Here is a 19,441-nt window from a genome sequence, read left to right on the forward strand (position 1 = left end):
ACTATCACATAATTCACAATAAAACATTTAAGAAAAAAAATCCATAATAAAAATGCAATTAAAAGACCGTGAAAAAAAAATCAGAGCAGTTAGACATTGGCACATATGGGTCGCCATGAGTCAGAGTCAACTCGAAGCGGGTATTTGATATGTGCATGTGTGTATCAGGCACTGTTTTAATACGGTACATAGTCATGTTGAGAGCATAAGTCCAACTGTTTTGCAGATGGAGAGCATGAGACAGATAGCATCTATCTCGTTATGAGAAACTAACACTGCCTGAAAGAATGCTTACACCTCTACCCTGTCTGTTTTTTCAATGTATGTTTAGCTAATTTAGGTTGGAATGTCACTGGTTGTAACAATTGCCCAGTTCTGTGTGGAGCCCTAATCCTGTTTGTGAAGCGCTGATAAGAAGTGACTATCTGGACAAACAGACACCAAGATGGTTAATCATACCCTTCTCTCAGGTGTTTACTGAGGTCTTGTGACTCCCTTGTGATTCAGTGTGAATTTTAAAACTGAAAGTCCATCAGCATGTAGTACATGACTAGCATTGTCAAGAAACGGTATAAATATTACCTGCAACCAAAAGCAAATGGCACACCCATTAAGAAACAGCCTGCTTGTTGTCGGTGTTTCATTAGCCTGGGCTTCCTAATAATAAAATTTCTCTGCTTCACCTGGAGTGATTATTGGTTGGACTCAATTGCTCCAGGGCTTCAAACCCAACATTTGGTGGTAATAGTGTGATCACCCAATAGTCTTAGAATGGAAGTATTATTGTACAGAGGAAGCTGTTGTGGTTCAGAAACATTAATTAATCTGTAGTATAACCATCTGGGGAAAACATATTGTTTGGAGCATTCTCTTTTGCTTGTAAAACCTAAAGTGTGCTTGAAATTAGTGGAGTTAAATTCCCCCATTCCAAACCAAATACACTGTATGGAAAAGAGTAAACTTCTTACACATGATTCTGGTAAGATAGTAACTTTATAAAGGTAAATGGGATTGTGCTCTAGATGATTTCACAGCACATCTTACAACAGCCCTCATATTTTTGTTAATAAAATTTGATCCTGGGTCTTTCTGACTTGAAACTCCATCTCTTGACAATCAATCAATCACTCCAACTCTCCCAAACAAAAAAAGCAGCCACCTAAGCAGGATAACACAGGGGTTACGAGCAAAAGCTCAAGCACATCCCTGTCCTCTGACTGTAACTCTACACATTAATAACCTCTGTAGCATTCCTGCTACCATACAATAGACTGTTGGGTGCTGATGTGACTGTGTGAAATACTTAAAACGAAGCTTAAGTACTTGCTGTGGCACTGTCGGATCAGAACTGGACTGTGATCCACAAGGTCGGCAGTTCAAACCCTATAGGGGGTTGCTATGAGTTGGAACCAACTCAGAAGCACTTAACAACAACAAAGCACTTAATAATTGCCAGATATTATTGCTGTGGAGTCCTGGTGTGGCACCGTGGGCTAATGCACCAGACTGCATTTGAACTGCAAGGTCAGTGGTTCAAGTTCACCAGCTGCTCCTTGGAAACCCTACACAGAGTCATTATGGGTCAGAATCGACTCGATGACACTTAACAACAACAACATTATTGCTGTGATAGCATAGTGGTTACGAATCAGGTTGCTAACCTCAAGGTCAGCAGTTCAAAAACTACCAGCTGTTCCACAGGAGAAAGATGAGGCTTTCTGCTCCCTTAAAGATTTATAGCCTCGGAAACCCTATGCAGGGTCGCTATGAGTCAGAACCGACTCCACAGCACATAACCAACACTGTTATGGCTGTAATTATTAAATACCATAGGACACCGTATAGGGTTTACAAGTAGAGGTAGGTGGATTTGAACCACGGACCTTGTAGTTCAAACTCATCTTGATAAGTGGGATGAAAGTCAAAAAGAGTGGGTTTCTGCTTATTGGTGATTTTGAGCAATAATGCTTACATTTTAATGTGCATACAAATCTCCTGGGGATCTTGTTAAAAACAGATTTTGATTCAGTGGTTGTAGGGTGGGACAGGTGATTCTGCATTTCTGACATGCTGTTGAGCTCCAGACCACATTTTAAGAAGCAAGGATTTAAATAGCTGAAAGAAATAGTTTTGGCCTTAAGCCAGAAGTTAAAAATAAGGAAGTGGGGGAGGGCAGGATTCATGAGAGTCTAGAAAGCCTATGACAAATCAAATTTAGTAACATGAGACCTATCACTTAACTCTTCTGAACAGTTAGTGCCTTATGATTTCTTTCCCCCTAGTAAAAGAGTTGATATAATCTAAACAGATTATTGAACTCTTGAAAAACAAAAACAGTGAGGGAGGAATACTGAAGAAGTACAAGAGACAGAACCAAGAAAATTATTTTTATAGGACTAGCCAATTCTTCACTTAGTTGTTCATATAAATGATTCAAAATAACAATAAAGTTAGCTGGAGACCCTTGTTCTGGGCTACTCTGGCCTTGGCTCCATTTCACAGGGCTTTAGTGAAAGATCTTTGGTACTATCTTCAAGTTGAATGACAAAAGTGCTTTAAAATATGTAAATATACTCAAAACTTTAGCTATACCTACAAAAATGTGGGTCTCTAGTCCTCTCTAAGGAGCTCTGGTAGCATAGTGGTTAGGAATCGGGCTGCGAACCTTAAGGTCAGCAGTTCGAAACTATCAGCCGCTCCACGGGAGAAAGATGAGACTTTCTGCTCCTGTAAAGATTTATAGCCTCAGAAACCCTGTACAGGGTCACTATGGGTTGGAACCGACTCTACGGCACATTAACAACAACAACAGTCCTCTATATTCTTCTAATTCTTGATAAGTAAGGTCCTTATCAAAAAGACTGGATTTGGGAATTATTTCCAAAATAATTTATAAAGCTCTTCTTGGGCTACAAAGAACCATAGCCTTCCCCCATCCCACCCCACAAAAAAAGTGCAAATGTGTAAGTCTAAATCAATGCTTTCCAAGAGAAATGTAATGTAAGCCACATAAGTAATTTAAATTTTTTTAGGAACCACATTATAAAAAGTAAAAATAATTTCAATAGTGTATTTATTTAACTCATTATATCCAAAATATCATTTTAGCATGCAGTATATATATTTAAAAATTATTTATGAGGCATTTTACATTCCACTTCATGTTAGTCTTTGAAATCCAGTAGAAACAGTGAACCTGTCTGATGTTCTACTTTACAATAATAATATCTTACATGATGCAGTGATTAAAGTGAAAAGCAGCCCTTCCAAAGAATGAAGTTGAGTATAATGGAAAAACAGTTTATACTGCTTCTGTTTTTGAGATTGAAATTAATAAATTAATTAAAATTTAAAACTCAGTTACACTAGCCACATTCTAACATCATTACAAGTGCTCAGCATTATAAGTGCTCATCATTACAACATGTGAGTGTTGTTGTTAAGTACAGGTGAGTCAGTTCTGATTCACAGAGACCCTGTATAGGGTTTCCTAGAAGCAGCTGGTGGGCTTGAACCACCAACCGAGCAGTTAGCAATCCAATGCTTATTCTGCAGCACCATACTAGGACTTCTGCAGTGCCACACAAGGATATGTGAGCAGTGGCAACCATATTTGGCAGTACAAGCTTAGATTCTACAAACATTTCCCATGGCATCCATCTAGAAAACAAAGGAGGCTGGGCAAAGTCCTGCACTTCTCTTACCTCTCAGCGGCTGTTCCTTGAATCACTTCATATACAAAAACCCCTGAACTCACATTAGGGAAATCTGGATCTTGCCTTTTCATTTCTTGCAGAAGGCTAAAAGAAATGAGAAGACTCTTCTCAGAAGGTTAAAAGGCACAATTCATCAATCTACCCAAACCATCATAAAATAGTCCTGGTGGCACTGTGGATTAAAGGCTGGGCTACTAACTAAAAGGTTGGTGGTTTAAACCCACCAGCTGCTCCATCTGTTTCCATAAAGATGTACAGCCTGGAGTCTGATAAAGCAGTTCTATTCTGGCCTGTGGGTCACTATGAGTTGGAATCAACTCCACAGCAGTGGGTTTGGAGACATCATAAAAGCCTTTAGTTCTTAGGAGGACTTGTAGCTATTCTCAAGGCTCAAAGCAGCCAATAAAGATTCCATCAAGTCAATGGCAATTATTCTTCCTTAGGGGTGGTGTAATTCCCTTAAGAAGGAGCCTAGAACCATTTGACACTATAACATACAGGTACATACTTCCCTTAAGTAAGGAGCTCTGGTAGCGTAGTGGTTACGAATCGGGCTATGAACCGCAAGGTCAGCAGTTCGAAACTACCAGCTGTTACGCATGAGAAAGATGAGGCTTTCTGCTTCTGTAAAGATTTACAGTCTCGGAAACCCTGTACAGGCTCGCTGAGTCAGAACTGACTCCACAGCACATAACAACTTCCCTTAAGTAGGAGTCTAGAACCATTTGACACTATAAAATACAGGTACGTACTTCTGTGACAAATAGAGCCTACAGTTAAGAGTTCGTAGCTGTTGTCCAAATGTATTAGCTTCCCTGTCAGCCTTAACTGTTGTCCTGTTGTTAAGTGCCGTAGAGTTCAGTTCTGACCCAACGATCCTGTATAGGGGTTCCAAAGAGCGGCTGGTGAGTTTGAACCAATCTTGCAGTCCAGTGCTTTATCCCATAGTGCCACACCAGGACTCCTTAACTATTCAGCTATGGCTTTTGCTTCTGAAAACAACCCAGACATATTCAAGTGCATGCTTACTTCATAGTGAGGGGCAACATTCTCAAACCCAGGTATTTCTTCTGTGAAATAACTTTTCCTAAGAGAAAGGAAAATTATAATGTCACTATCAACAGAAACTTCTTTCGACATAAAATACCCTTACAAGTAAAACTTCCCTTTCAGGCTGTCAGCAGTGAAATAACATGCTTCAGAAACACCTTTGTCATTAGCACATCTACTCCTCCCACTGGACTCCCTCCACTTCCAGTCCAGGCTGAGTTTTCATTTCCACAGTTGTTGTTGTTAAGTGCTGTCAAGCTGACTCTGACCCATAGCGACCCCGTATAGCATTTCCGAGGAACAGCTGGTGAGCTTGAACCGCCGACCTTGCAGTTCAAACAGCTTTGCCGTCTGGCGTATTAACCCACAGTGCCACACAGTTAACTCAAATACTCCTGGGTATAACTCATGCTTGGTTTCTGTGCCTAAGGCACCAATTTTGCTTCCCAAACCACCATGATAGGAACTGGACACAAGTGACCCAGGGCTTAGAGAAGTCAATTCACTGACTTCATAAAAGATTTGAGTGTTGCTGTAAAACACTCACAAAAAAATGCTGTTAAGTTGATTTTGACTCAGCAACCCCATGTGTTGCAGAGCAGAATTGTTCCATTGGAGTTTGTTGACTATAATCTTTAGAGTCTCTGGGTGATTCAGACAGTTTAAGTTCTCAAACACTAGCCAAAAAGGCAGCAGTTCAAATCCACCTAGAGGTACCTCATAAGCTATGCCTGATGAGAGGTCACAGCCTTGAAAACTCTATGAAGTACAGTTCTACTGTACAAAAATAGGGTCACCCCGGGTTAGACTCCATGACAACCACCAAAAACAATCTGTACATCACCATCACTGGTGAGTTCTAACTGCTAACCTTCAGGTTAGTAGCCACGTGGACCACCTGAGGACCTTTGTAAAACACAAGAGGAGTCAAAAAAAAACCTCCTAACTCTTTTCACCTTTCAGCTGGCGCTCATGGAAATCTGCCAAGAACTGTCGGATTCGATCCGAGGGTATTGCAAAAGAGATTCCTGCAGTCACCTTCAATGTATTTATGCCAATCACATCACCATCCTGGGAAGGGAGAAGGTATCATTCATTCAACAGGTTGTGTGCTAACTGATCATTATAAAACCACAAGAAAAGGAAGGGGTTGTTTTTGGTAAGTGCCGTCAAGTCGATTCTGACGCAAAGCGACCCTGTATAGGGTTTCTGAGGAGCAGCTGGTGAGTTTGAACCGCCAACCTTGTAGTTCAAATGGCTTTGCAGTTTGGCACATTAACCCACAGCGCCACACCAGGACTCCAAAGGAAAGGGTGAAACTAGTTATTTAGAGTCAGAAAACAGAGGGGCTAGAGGATACTACGTTGCAAGGCTAAAGCAGAGGGGATTTGCCAGAGTACAAAAGTCACTTATTGGTCTTGGTCAAAGGCTACTGAGGTTTTTTTGTTGGTGGTTATTTTTTGTTGTTGTTTTTGTCTAGTCTTGAACTCATTTTTGTCCTTCTCTAAATTATACTGCTTTTAAAAATGAACCACAAGGGAATCCAGACTTTCTGGAGACATGTTGTTAAATGCCATGGAGTTAGTTCTGACTCATAGCGACCCAGTTTCCAAGGAACAACTGTTGAGTTTGAACTGCCAACCTTATGGTTCAAACCAACCATGTTGTTGTTTTGTGCCGTGGAGTTTGTTCCGACTCAGTGACCCTGCATAGGGTTTCCAAGGCTGTAAATCTTTACAAGAGCAGAAAGGCTCATCTTCCTCACACAGAACAGCTGGTAGTTTCAAACTGCTGACCTTGCAGCTCGCAGCCCGATTCGTAACCACTACGCTACCAAAGCTCCTTAAACCAACCATAGCAGCTGGATAAATCCCTGAAACTATTGCCCTGAAAATGTTTCAACCTTAAACCAAATATGTTCTCCAAATTCTTTAAGCCAAGCAGTAGTTTAATTAGTAAACAATGTCTTTCTCAAGCATTGTGTTCTTTTAAAGAACTAACATGGGATCAAATTGACAACAGCAAACTGAAAATAAAGGAACCTTAGGGAGTAGTAGGAATCCTGGTGTGGCGCTGTGGGTTAAGGTGCCAGACTGAAAAGCCGTTTCAACTACAAGGTCGGTGGTTCAAGCTCACCAGCTGCTCCTCAGAAACCCCCATACAGGGTGGCTATGGGTCGGAACGGACTTCCCGGCACTTCACAACAACAACAAGGGAGTAGTAAGCTTATGTTAATTGGGGGAGGAGCAATTTTGAAAAAGAGGGTGATAGTAGTTGTACAGCTGGAAGAATTAATTAGTGTGGCTTCATTGTACATGTGGGAATTGTTGAGTTGATTTATGTTTTGCTGTGTACATTTTCAACAACAAAAATATTTTTTTAAGTGAGCCACAGTTTGTATTTTGACACAAATGAGAGCACAAGTAGTATTTGCCTTTTAATTACTTAAATAAATCTAACACTAAAGATGGAAGAGGCAAAAGCTGGTGACCTTCAGTAACACTTCAGTGTAACTGTTCAGTGGAATTTGCAAAATTATATGAGGGACCAAAGACTTGCTAAGTAGGAAATAGTTTCCGTCTTCATTACTTCCGCATCCTTTAGCCATTACTCTGTTAGGTAACAGAAGAGATAGAGAAAAAACTTCTGATTCTAAGTCAGTAGTTTTGGGGTGTAGCATGATACTATGCATTCCATCCTGTTTCCAGTATACTTTGTCTAATGAAAAAAGCAGGTGCAAAAAATTACATGTAATATCATGATTAAAAGTGCTCATTAATTCTACACACAACTCATCCTCCGAAAAACAAGTATAATTTACAGAGGGACCAAAATAATAAGCTCAAATTGACTATACATTATCACAAATTGTATGTGAAACGTAACTTCACTCTCATAATGTTTTCACTTGTATTTGAGCAACTTGAAACACTGGCATTTCCACTGGAGCAGCTGAATAAAGTTGAGATGTAAAATACACAACAGAGCAATGAATCCTTGTTTGGGCTTTTTTTTTTCATCATCTAAGTAAAGGAGCTCTGGTAGCGTAGCGGTTACGAATCGGGCTGCAAACCACAAGGTCAACAGTTCGAAACTACCAGCTGTTCCATGGGAGAAAGATGAGGTTTTCTGCTCCCGTAAAGATTTACAGCCTCGGAAACCCTGTACAGGGTCTCTATGAGTCAGAACCGACTCCATGGCACACAACAAGTATAAGCAGGTTAAGATTAAAAACATGGACAAGGCATATCATGTAATTCAGATTCTTGTGAAGATTTCTTAACATGCAGCTGCAGCAGGAGGTCTTCAATATACATTATATGGTACAACTGATCTTTTGTCATAAACTTGGATGACTATCCAATGAAAACAAAACATGTTGGAGAGAAAAACTTTGCAATATGCCAGAACCCTGGCAGCTCTCAGCTGGATGAGATCAAATACCCCCATGATAAATCCATTGTTGTTGTTGTAAAGTGCTATCGAGTCAATTCCAACCCATAGAGGCCCCTATATAGGGTTTCTGAGGAGCAGCTGATGAGCTTGAACCACAGACCTTGCAGTTCAAATGACTTTGCAGTCTGGCGCATTAACCCACAGCACCATACCAGGACTCCGTTGTTGTTAAGTGTCATCAAATCGGTTTTGACTCATAGCAAACCTCATAGGGTTTCTGAGGAGCAGCTGGTGAGTTTGAACCACTGACCTTGCAGTTGGAACAGACCTCGCAGTCCAGGGCATCATTCCACAGTGCCACACCAGGACTCCAAATCCATCATAGAACTTAAATTTTTCCTAATCATTTATTTAATATCCAAGAACAGAAACACATCATTCCACAAATCTCTATATAAGAGTGACACTCCTGTGTGCATCCTGGAACGTGTAAAGTCTTTGAGAATTAGGAAAAGACATGAAGCAACAAGGGAAATGGTCACTCACCAAGTTCACAAGAGGTCCCCCAGAGTTCCCATGCTGAAGAGGTTTGAAAAAATAAAAGCCATCAGTAAGACAATGAATGCGTATCTCCTTACTTATACAAAGGTTTACCAAACACATCTTACACTAAGGAGGCCCTATTTCTCCAAGACATGCAAAACTGAGCCCCCCCCATCAGTAGACATTTCTGACCAACCCTGAGAGACTCCCCAGTACTATGGATGCCAATTATCACATCATACAGGCTAAACATCCCACCCCTCTTGTAAGGCTCTACCTGAAATCTAGATCACCATAATAATAAAGGGGAAAAGAGATCACTGTGAGGTTTTCTTCTCATTGTACTGTCAGTATCTTATGGGCCACGTATGGTCCTCGTTTGTGACTTACATTAATTATGGCATCAGTCTGGATATAATCCATGTCTGAATCCTTCAGCCCCAGCTCTTTGCCCCCTCTCTGTGTAGTACTGACAATTCCTGCTGTCACTGTGTTCTGCAGAGAAAATGGACTGCCCAAGGCCACCACAAACTCTCCAGCCCGAAGGTCAGATGAGCTTCCCAGCAGCAATACAGGAAGGTCAGTCTGCACATGGGTAAGGAAAGATAAGGATGAAAAACAGGATCTACCAAATCTGTGTATGATACATACGAGGACACAATCATTATTTCGGCATTTATAGTCTAAGAATTACCCACACACAGAGATTCTATGATTGCCTTTTGCTTTTCTCAAATTCTACCTATGACCAGATTCTCACTAGTTAAAATGATCAACATCATCTCTACGATATGACATTATTGCTTTGTAGAAATTGCTGTAAGTAAACTATCAATGAAGTAACCAACAAACAGAAACTGACATTACCAATATACTAAACACCATCCCAGCTTAAAAGTTTACAGTCAGAGTTATCAAGCCACAAAGAGAAAGGAGATCACCCAGAAGTGCTTCTCCATCTTTAATGTGGATGCAGATAACCTGGGATATCATTAAAATACAGATTTTGACTCAAGTTGGTTTCTGAAAAGCTCTCAGATGACGTTAGCGCTGCTGGTAAAGGTACACTTTGTTTAGCAAAGACTTCAAAATATTCCTTAGCTAACATCTTAAAAAACAATAATTTAGGTTAACCAGTTAAAATGTGTTTTGTGTTCTTCTAAGATCTATCTGTGTGGGATTAAATTGACAACAGCAGCTCAAAAGTATTAGGTAGGAAACTTAGGGGACCGTGAATGTAAGTTAATGGAGAAGGAATAACTCCAGAAAAGGAGGGTGAAAATGGTTGCACAATTCAAAGAGTATACTCCGTGTCACTGAATTGTACGCAGAGAAATTGTTCAATCGGTGTATGTTTTGTTGTGTATATTCTCAACAACAGCAACAAAATACAATAAAAGCTGTGAAAGCCAGACCTGTGTAAGGAAGAAACCTGTCAGGAAAGAAATACCTTCCACTAAAATAAGTAATAGAAAAGGGTAAAACTGCACCGTATTAAAGGCAGAAAACTTGTGAGACCCGAAAGAAAACAAGATAGTCCTATCTCATTCTGGGTCTCATAGGTTTCACTGTAATTATTATTTTTTTAATTACATGTGTGACAGTTTTTGCTTTAAAATCACAACTCAAAGGGCATAAATAATTTTTTAATACAGGCACAAAACTGGAGTTGGCATACATAATAATTATGAAAAAATATTTCTTAGCATCTTGATATAACATAGCAAGCAGAGAAATATGTTTACCAGAAGCAGCATCTATTGAAGAATGATTTGAAGGAGAAAACAATAAACAACTTTTGAATAATTAATAGAAATTGTTATCAATGTACAGATAAGCAGGGAAGAAAATTAACAAAAAAAAAAAGAACACCAAAGAAAGGGAACTAGAAAAAAAAAAGTATGTATTAGGTAGAAATAGTAGTGTGGGACTGGGATGAAGGAGAAAATATCAGTGAATTGATGTTGTTGTTGTTGTTGTTTGCCGTCGAGTCGGATCCGACCCATAGCGACCCTGTACAGGGTTTCCAAGGCGGAAAACCTTAACGGAGCAGAACGCCTCATCTTTCTCCCGCGGAGCGGCTGGTAGTTTCGAACTGCTGGCCTTAAGGTTCGCAGCCCGATTCATAACCACTATGCTACCAGAGCTCCTTCAGTGAATTGATAAGAAGCCTCAAATATGCATACTGATTTGAGCCTTGAATACTCACATTTGGCTCAATCTTAATCAGTGCAAGGTCCAGCTTATGATCAATATCCTTGACTGTGGCTTCATACTGGGCCCCACTCTGGAGCTCCACCAGGATCCGCTGCCAGTTAGTAAGGACATGAGCATTGGTAACAATGAGCCCATCCTCAGATACTATGAATCCAGAGCCACTGGATGCAGGAATATCCTTGGAGCTGAGAGGTGACCTGTTTCAGCAAAACAAAATACCAAAGGGCAGAAACCTCAGGGGAACCAGTGGACACACAGGAACATCACATTTGATAAACATCTCTATCATGGTTTTCTCAGGTAGTTTACTTTTCCCTGTCTGTGTTTTCATTTCTCTATGTGTAAATGAGCTCTGCATGTAGTGCCTTGCTAGTTCCTATTCTACAGTGCAAGATATTGTAAGGTGGTTCCAACTCTCCATTTCCAGGGATACTGCCTTCTGAGCTAATCAGTACAGAAACCTTCAGGCCCTCTGCTTCAAAGAAACCTAACCTATTACTGTAGGCAAATGGGAGCCTGATGACACAGAATCAAGAACCCAAGCAAGGAGAAAGTCAAAAGATTTGAGTTAGGTTTCACTACTAACTGACCTTGTGACATAAGACAGATGATTCCCCCTCTCTCTTGTGTCGGGGTTTCCTTCCATGCAAACAAGAGGACTGGACAAGATCACCTTTAAGATGGCTTCTGAGAGGCTCTTACATCTGACCTTAACCTAGAGCAGGTTATTCAACCTCTTTGCGCCTGGATTTCCTCACTGCAGTTATTAATGCTATTAAATGGCGCTTACAAAACCATCCTGGTGAAGTGCTGTGTAATGAAACACTCGACGTACGGTTCAAACTCACCAGCCGCTCCTCGGGAGACCCTATTCTGGGTCGCTATGAGTCGAACCGACGGCACTAAACAACAGCAAAACACAGGGCAAGTCAGTTCCAACTCATAGTGTCCCTGTATAGGTTTTCGCAGGAGCAACTGGTGGGTTTGAACCGCCAACTTTGTGGTTAGCAGTCCAGGGCTTATCCTACAGCGCCACACAAGGGCTCAACTCCCCAAAGCAGTCATTGGTGGTAGCAGATTTCCTCTTCCTACGTCCTTTACCTGCGGAACAGCTGCAAGTGAACCACAGATGGCGCCACCTTCTCCACCACAGCAGCGATAAAGTTGTACTTGCTCCGGAGCAGGCCTGCCCTTCCGATCCCTGTGAAGAAATGCTCTGTTCCTGTGGGTGGAGGGGATCCTCGCTCCCTTACCACATAAGGTGTCCTTTCTCAATTGTCTCCGTCCCTCTCTCCTCCCACTCTTGCCTTCCTGTGTTCGGTCCTTTACACCTATTTGCTCAATGAGGTCCCTCGAGGCTATGCTTTAAGGGGAACAGCCATGTCATCCTGGCTGAAAAAAAAAAAATTTTTTTTTTTTAAAAGGGAAAAGAGCATTCAAATGATGTAAAAAAGACAAGGGAAAGAAAGCGCCTGGGAACTAACAAACAAGCACCTGTTAGAAAGAAAATTAGGAACAAGAATATGAGGCAAATCGGACTTCAAGGAGGACCCCTCAACGAACTGTGTGCGTGAAATACAGTAATGTTTGTTTGTTGTTGTTAAGTGCCGTCGAGTCGGTTCCGACCCGTAGCGACCCTGAACAGGGTTTCCGAGGCTGTAAATCTTTACGGGAGCAGAACGCCTCATCTTTCTCCCGCGGAACTGCGGTTCGCAGCCCAATTCGTAACCACTACACTACCAGAGTTTGTTTACACTCCTTTAAAACTAACAGGGAAAAAAAAAAGAACCCTGGGAGAGCAGGCAGTTCCCGGCTCACCTGGGTCCCTGCAGTCTCCTTTCTGCACGGGCACGGCAGGGAGCGCGCCGCGGAGGCGTGCGCCGCGGTTCTCGGCGCGGAGCGCGCACAGGCTAGGATAGGTGCGCCCGTCGCTGCCGCACACTTCCTCGCCCAGCTCCGGGCAGCCACAAGTGCCGAGCCACGAACTGCCGACGCTCCCAGGCGCAAGGCACTGCAGGCCCGCCGCACAGGGCCGGCCACGGGCTCCGCCGCACGCCTCACCCTCAGCCGCCGCGCAGACTCGGCAGCAGCGACAGCGGTCCAGCACCGGCGCCACTCCAGCCGAGCAAGTGGGCAACGGAGGGCAGCGCGTCGGATCGCAGGTCGCAGGGCAGGGTAGTGAGGTCCTGGATCGCCTAGCTTCTACCCTGGGCACAGGCACCAATGGCAGCAGCAGCCACATCAGGAGGTATTGCCCGAGCCCAGTGACATGTAGTTGAAATCCATTCATACTGCTCCTTTCCTTTTTCACTTCTTTTCCAGTGATTGGCCTCTACACCCACTAGAACTCTAAAGGAAAGCAACGCTTCCTTCTGGATAGGGTGCCACCTCCGCAAACCCCTGGCAGTCTGGCAGACCTCTCCACACACTCCCCATATATCCCCCTGCCCTCCGCTCCAGGTCCACCCCCAGGCAATAAAAAAGTACCCCAGCTCTACCCTGAGAATGACCTACCTCATGAAATCCATAAAACCAACGGGGCAGATGATCACCCACTCACAGAGTTCAGCGTTATGAAAACATAGCACCATAGTCGTATTTCAATATTTCACATGGTTTTATTACAAAACAAGCAACAACAGTTTTAGAAAATTATTTTATTTGCTACATACCAATTAGAAGATCACATAAAATGAGAAGCATAATAGTTTCCATGCACTCAGCCCAGTACTTACAGCGAGTGCATTTCACAGCTGAAACATACTTGTTCCAAGCACAAAATCATGCCACACCTTCAGCAGTGGGAAGGGGTCAAGCAGTATGTATTCGCCAGACATAAGTATTACTCAAATTCTACCTAGCACCATGAGACTAATTGCTACAAGCACTAACACAGATAAGAGAGGAAATCAGAATAGCAGAAAAAGTGATGCCAGTTGAAAATGTTTTAATGTATTGGTCCATTTCTGACACGTTCAAAATTTTATCGACAAAGTTGGATTAGGGAAACTCAATTTCTAAACTGCTATCTCCTCCATATGCCTGTTATCTGATTAATAGTGAGAACAAACATTAAATCCCTACTACTCAGTGACTTGATCTATTTTTTCAATGGGTCATTTTAGCCCATTATCAGAGTGAAAGAAAAAACCCTTTTATTTCAAATGAGTGAAGACACTGAATGTTAAATCTGTTTTTTCTCAGCAAAGTTCATTCTCAGAAACATAAGTTTAACTCCAATATTCTGACCTGAGGGTACTATTGCTAAGTGCTGTTCCAAGGAGCGGCTGGTGAGCCTGAACCACCAACCTTGACATTCAGACCATCCTTGCAGTCCAGCGCATTAACCCACTAACGGCACACCAGGACTCCTGAGAGTACTGTTGTTAAGTGCCGTCGAGGAGGTTCTGATCCATAGCAACCCTGTATAGGATTTCCAAGGAGCAGCTGGCGAGCTTGAATCACCGATCTTGCAGTTCAAACCAACTTTGTAATCCAGTGCATTAACCCACACACCACACCAGGGCACAATCCTTAATAGTACTCTTGTGATGTCTCACAGAATGTAAAAAGTTCAACTATTTTTACCAGTCATCAGCTGTCTTTGAATAAGCAAGTCCTTCAAAGCTTTCAACAATGGTGTCTGGCTTGGGTGGCAGGGAAGGTAGTATATAACAAGAAAGAGGGTGGTAGAGGAAAGATGAAGGTAGCAGAAGACACAAGGAGGGATGCAAGAGATAAAGTAAATAGAGGTTAATACTGTTAACTGATGGCACAGGTGTATGATTTATTGAATGTAAAACAGACAGTCTGCTGTATAAACCTTAACTCAATTCACAAATTTTAAAAAGGAAAAAAACCCAGAATGTTGTCTGGTAAAATAGTTCGACTGTAAAGAAGACCACCTGAAATCCTGTTATACGTGTTTGGGTTAAAGTTAAGTACCAGCTCAAAAGCCTAATGAAAACAGCACAACTCAGTAAAGGTTTTTATTCCACAAAGAAAATGCCGTGCCTTTCCTGGTTCCTTTTTATTGTTTTAGCTGTTAGCTCAGATTTATTTCAGAGTTCATGCATTTTATCACTAATTTATACTGCATATCTACTCTATGTTTTTCCCATTCAGTTCCATTTTCCATTTGGTTGTATATACACGCAGCACCTTTGGCTAACATGTGTACTCACATTAGTAGTGTGGTATGAAACTAGCCAGAAGGTAAGAAACATGAGCCAAAATAGGAAGTCTAAAATAAGGTTTGGGAATGTGAATATTTTTTTTTAAGATGGCTTCATTGAAGATAACTATTATTTATACATAATGTTAAAACTACATTAATAGTTGATGATGCATGAAGGGGACTGTAACCATGGTAATGAAACGATATATGGTAGGATGAATGTAAAGCTAATGCTCTCCCATGTAAACTATCACATAATTCACAATAAACATTAAAAAAAAAACCACATTTAACCATTCTCATTTGGGATTCCCAAATTCTAAATAAAATTTGTCACATCTCAATTAACCTTTTTCCACTCGATGAAGATAACAATCTAGATTTATAAGTATGTATAATTCACACATTCTCAAATAGACTTTACTGACTACAAAACAAATCAGTTTACTGTCAATGACCAATTAATTTAGTAGTAACAACCTAGCAGGAAGTGTATTTAAGAAGTTTTTATAACTTAAATACCAAAAGAGGACATATTTCCCATGAATCAATGAATGTTTAGAGCAAGATTTAAAAGTTCATTTATTTTCATTAGCTTAACGTCACTTAATTTATTTTCATTAGTTCAACATCACATATTGCACACTTGCTTTGACTAGCCTAAGGGTTTTCTTGAGGAAAATTTAACAGCACTCTTGAAATCAGGCTACTTAAAGTATGTTGTAATTTCTTTCGATCATACAAAATTAAACAATTCCCAAACTAAGTGTTTCTGAGGACAAAAGTACACAAAATCTGTAGAAAAGACAAGAGAGCAAGACTGACTGATTCAGTGTAACTTTCCCTTTTTTACTACCAGAACCACTAAGCAAAATGAAGGTTAAATTACGAATAGTGCCAAAGCAGTACTGTGAAGAGAAGTTCTCAACACGATACAGACATCAAGAAGGCTGCAAAACCTCAAAAAAGGATGAAGATTTCTCTCAAGCTAAGACTTTTCTGATTAAGTATTCTTAGCCTGCACAGTAAATTGGTACACAAAGAAGGGAGATTTATTTTGATAAAATTACATCTTTTCATCTCTTCCTCTAATCATTAATTTTTAATTAAAAAATGCAATTTATCTAGCTGATAATATTTAGAGACAGAAATGAACTAAGATCTCTCTCCCCATAGAGAACCTGAAAAAGTTACTGGTTGCAATCTGCCACATTAATTGGATGGACAAATTATTCTGCAGACACAAAAAACAGGATCTTGTCAAATGGAAGGTCTATCCTAAAGTTGGGTAGAAAATTCATTCTTTTGTGCTTTTATACCTGGGAAATTTCTAACAAGAATTTCATAGCCTCTAATTCAGTGTTTCTATTTTATTAAAAATATAAATCTCTCTCAAGATTATCTTTGTATCTCTTAGCTGTTAAATATATGAAGCCTCATCAGATTACAGGATTTAATCATGCGAGTTTACAAGGTATCATTCAAAAGACAATACAAAGAATAAAAAGAAAGTAAGTCTAGCAAGATATAAAACACACAGCACTTAAAACTAGGTGAGTAATGGCCCATACAAAAATTTTTTTTAAAGAGCAGTTAGGCAAGGATTCAAGATCATGTTTACTAAAATAGACCTTTTCTTCTGCCTGGAAAACATGGACCACAAAAGCTTCACAGAACCAGCTTTAACAAGAATCTAAAACTTTGAAATAGAGATCTGATATATAATACATGTGAGTTATCATATGCTTATCAACCACATATTCCTTGTTCTCAACAAACATGACACTTAACACTGATAAATCCATCCTTGGGGACTGATACAGAAACTGGATGAGGAGGTCTGTCACTCTCTCATGTCCCAATATGGACTCTATCATATTTGAACATCTAGAAAAGAGCATCTAGAATAGAATTCTTGCCAAAATTGTTTGATGCATTGGGGTTGATTATTCCTCATATCCTACAGAAGATCCCTTTCTCTCCCGCTATGAAGTCCCCTTGAGAGTCTGTCCTAGAAGACATTCTGAGGACTACTTTCTAGCCTCAGTCCTCAGACTTTGACAACTTCCTCAGAACAGATCCTAGTCAAACTGAAGTCTGACTCTTCCACCATCGCTACCTTCTCATTTCAGCTGGGTTAGTTACCACCCTCCTATTTCACAGTCTAACTTAAGCCAATAAACAGGAATTAGACAAAACCAGATGACTGGCCCAAGATTCAGAACTTGGCCTGAAAACAAAATGAACATAAAACAAGGACAAGGAAATCAAATTTGGCTAGGGGTGAAACTGGACTCCCAACCTCCCCTGGACAGGAGTTTCTATAATAACCCCTTACCAAGAAGACCTTAGAATAGTCAACAAGAGGCAACCTGCTCTCCACTGAGCATGTCTAAAGTTCTAACCTAGTGATTTTCCCAGATTAAATATATAGCATTGATAGTTTAAAAAAAAAAAAAAGCCAGCAGGATGGGCCCACAGAGAATCCACAGGAATATGAGTGCTCTGAGTATCCACCAACAAGACAGAGAAAGCGATTCATGACCTCCTCCTCTTGATCCCTCTCTTCGTCCCCCACCCCATAACATTGTGCCTCATCACACATCAGAGGTCCGTATATTTTCATCATCAAGGTTGAACATGAATGGTTTCTCCTTAGGGTGCTGGGGCTCCGATCGATGCCTTATCCGGGAGCTTGCCAACATTCCAGCAGCATTGCTCTCCCCAAGTCGAGGCATGAACAAAGAGTCCTCGGGAGTCTCTTCAGCTGGAAGCAGCTTTTCCCCAGCCTGGGGGACAGGTGTCCATGGTTGCCAAGATGAGGCCACGGAGGGGGCTTTGCAGAGGGTTTTTTTCTCTTCCACAGGTGGCCGCCCTCTGTACAAAACAGAGTTTGGTCCACCTGAAAGACTGGAGCTTCCGGGTCGAGTCAAAGAAATTGATCTAGAAAAGGCGGTTTCCTACAAAAATAAAAAGGAAAAATAAACAAGCAAGAAAAGTGAAGGCTTTGCCTTACACAGTTTATCCTAAAGTCCTAGTAAAAGCACCAACCCAGGATCATCACCTCAAAGATCCAATGACCTTTGTCTATAAAAATCAAATATATCCAGTGGAATTTACTCTAGATGTGTGTCTGACTTACTTGGGTGTCAAGATGTGCCTAGCAGCAAGACTTGTAGGACACATCAAAAACTCCACTTCTCTACCCAACCCTACCTCACATCTTTCAACAACCAAAATTAAAAAAAAAAAAAAAAAAACAGAAAATAAAAGTCGTGCCCAAATCCGTAGAAAGAAAAACAAACATGACAGCCCAGGGCTTCAGCTCATCCAGGACTGAAGACTGGGCTGCTTGCCTACATCACCAAATAAAACATGCCCACTCAAGGAGAATTCATCTCTAAATTGACACTAACTGTGAGACAGAAAGGAAGTGACTTACTCTGGGATGGCACTTGAGGGCCTGGACAGCTGCCCCAATCTCCTTAATCCAGCTGTGCATGTCTTCAGGACTGTCAGCCTACAAAACATCCACAGCATTATACAGACATTTTTGGCACTGTGATTTCTACTTTTGACTCTCTGACTCAATTCTGAAGTTCATAAAATCACACTATTAGAGTTGGAAGGAACCTCAGAGTTTATCTAGTCAAGTGGCTTTCCAACTTTTGAGAATAAGTTTTTCCTGCAAAATCTTCTTTGACATGTGCTGTGGGATAAGCACTGGAATTGCTAATCGTTAAAGTCAGCAGTTCAAGCCAACCAGCCGATATTGGGAAACCCTATACAAGGTTGCTATGAGTCAGAACTGACTCAGCAGCACTTATCAATAACAGCAACATGGAAAACACATGTTAGAATTGTTGTTGTTGTTGTTAGGTGCCATCGAGTCAGCACTGACTCATAGCAACCCTATGCACAGCAAAACGAAACACTGCCTGATCCTGGGCCAACCTTACTACTGTTGCTACGCTTGAGTCCATCAATGCTGCCACTTGCCTAATCCATTTAGTTGGGGGTCTTCTTCTTTTTCTCTGACCCTCCACCTTACCAAACATGATATCCTTCTCCAGTAACTGTTACCTCCTGACAATATGTCCAAAATAGGAGAGATGAAGTTTGGCCATCTTGGCCTCCAAGGAGTACTCTGCCTGCACTTCTTCCAAAACGGATCTATTGGTTCTTTTGGCGGCCCATGGCACTTTGAATATTCTCCTGCAACACAACACCATAGCTCAAAAGCATCAATTCTTCTCCAGTCTTCCTTATTCACCATCCAGCTTTCGCATGCATATGAGGTTACTGAAAATACCATGGCTTGGGTCAGGCACACCTTAGTCCT

At 41.2% G+C, this 19,441-nt stretch overlaps 2 protein-coding genes across 2 annotated transcripts in view; both read right to left on the reverse strand.

Moving 5' to 3' along the window:
• Positions 1–13,212, reverse strand: part of HTRA4 (HtrA serine peptidase 4) — a 16,869-nt gene extending 3,657 nt beyond the window's left edge. Inside the window, exons 1-8 of the mRNA XM_006859995.1 lie at positions 12,741–13,212; positions 12,024–12,123; positions 10,915–11,119; positions 9,096–9,290; positions 8,709–8,741; positions 5,723–5,837; positions 4,746–4,803; positions 3,705–3,800 (exon numbers count right to left, since the gene is read on the reverse strand). Coding sequence (XP_006860057.1) covers positions 3,705–3,800; positions 4,746–4,803; positions 5,723–5,837; positions 8,709–8,741; positions 9,096–9,290; positions 10,915–11,119; positions 12,024–12,123; positions 12,741–13,212 — 1,274 coding nt within the window. The remainder of the gene's footprint in view (positions 1–3,704; positions 3,801–4,745; positions 4,804–5,722; positions 5,838–8,708; positions 8,742–9,095; positions 9,291–10,914; positions 11,120–12,023; positions 12,124–12,740) is intronic.
• Positions 13,213–17,696: 4,484 nt separating this feature from the next.
• Positions 17,697–19,441, reverse strand: part of PLEKHA2 (pleckstrin homology domain containing, family A (phosphoinositide binding specific) member 2) — a 71,698-nt gene continuing 69,953 nt past the window's right edge. Inside the window, exons 10-11 of the mRNA XM_006859942.1 lie at positions 18,542–18,619; positions 17,697–18,059 (exon numbers count right to left, since the gene is read on the reverse strand). Coding sequence (XP_006860004.1) covers positions 17,697–18,059; positions 18,542–18,619 — 441 coding nt within the window. The remainder of the gene's footprint in view (positions 18,060–18,541; positions 18,620–19,441) is intronic.

The sequence above is a fragment of the Chrysochloris asiatica genome, unplaced genomic scaffold (assembly GCF_000296735.1).
Source record: "Chrysochloris asiatica unplaced genomic scaffold, ChrAsi1.0 scaffold00035, whole genome shotgun sequence".
In the NCBI taxonomy this organism is placed as follows: Eukaryota; Metazoa; Chordata; class Mammalia; order Afrosoricida; family Chrysochloridae; genus Chrysochloris; species Chrysochloris asiatica.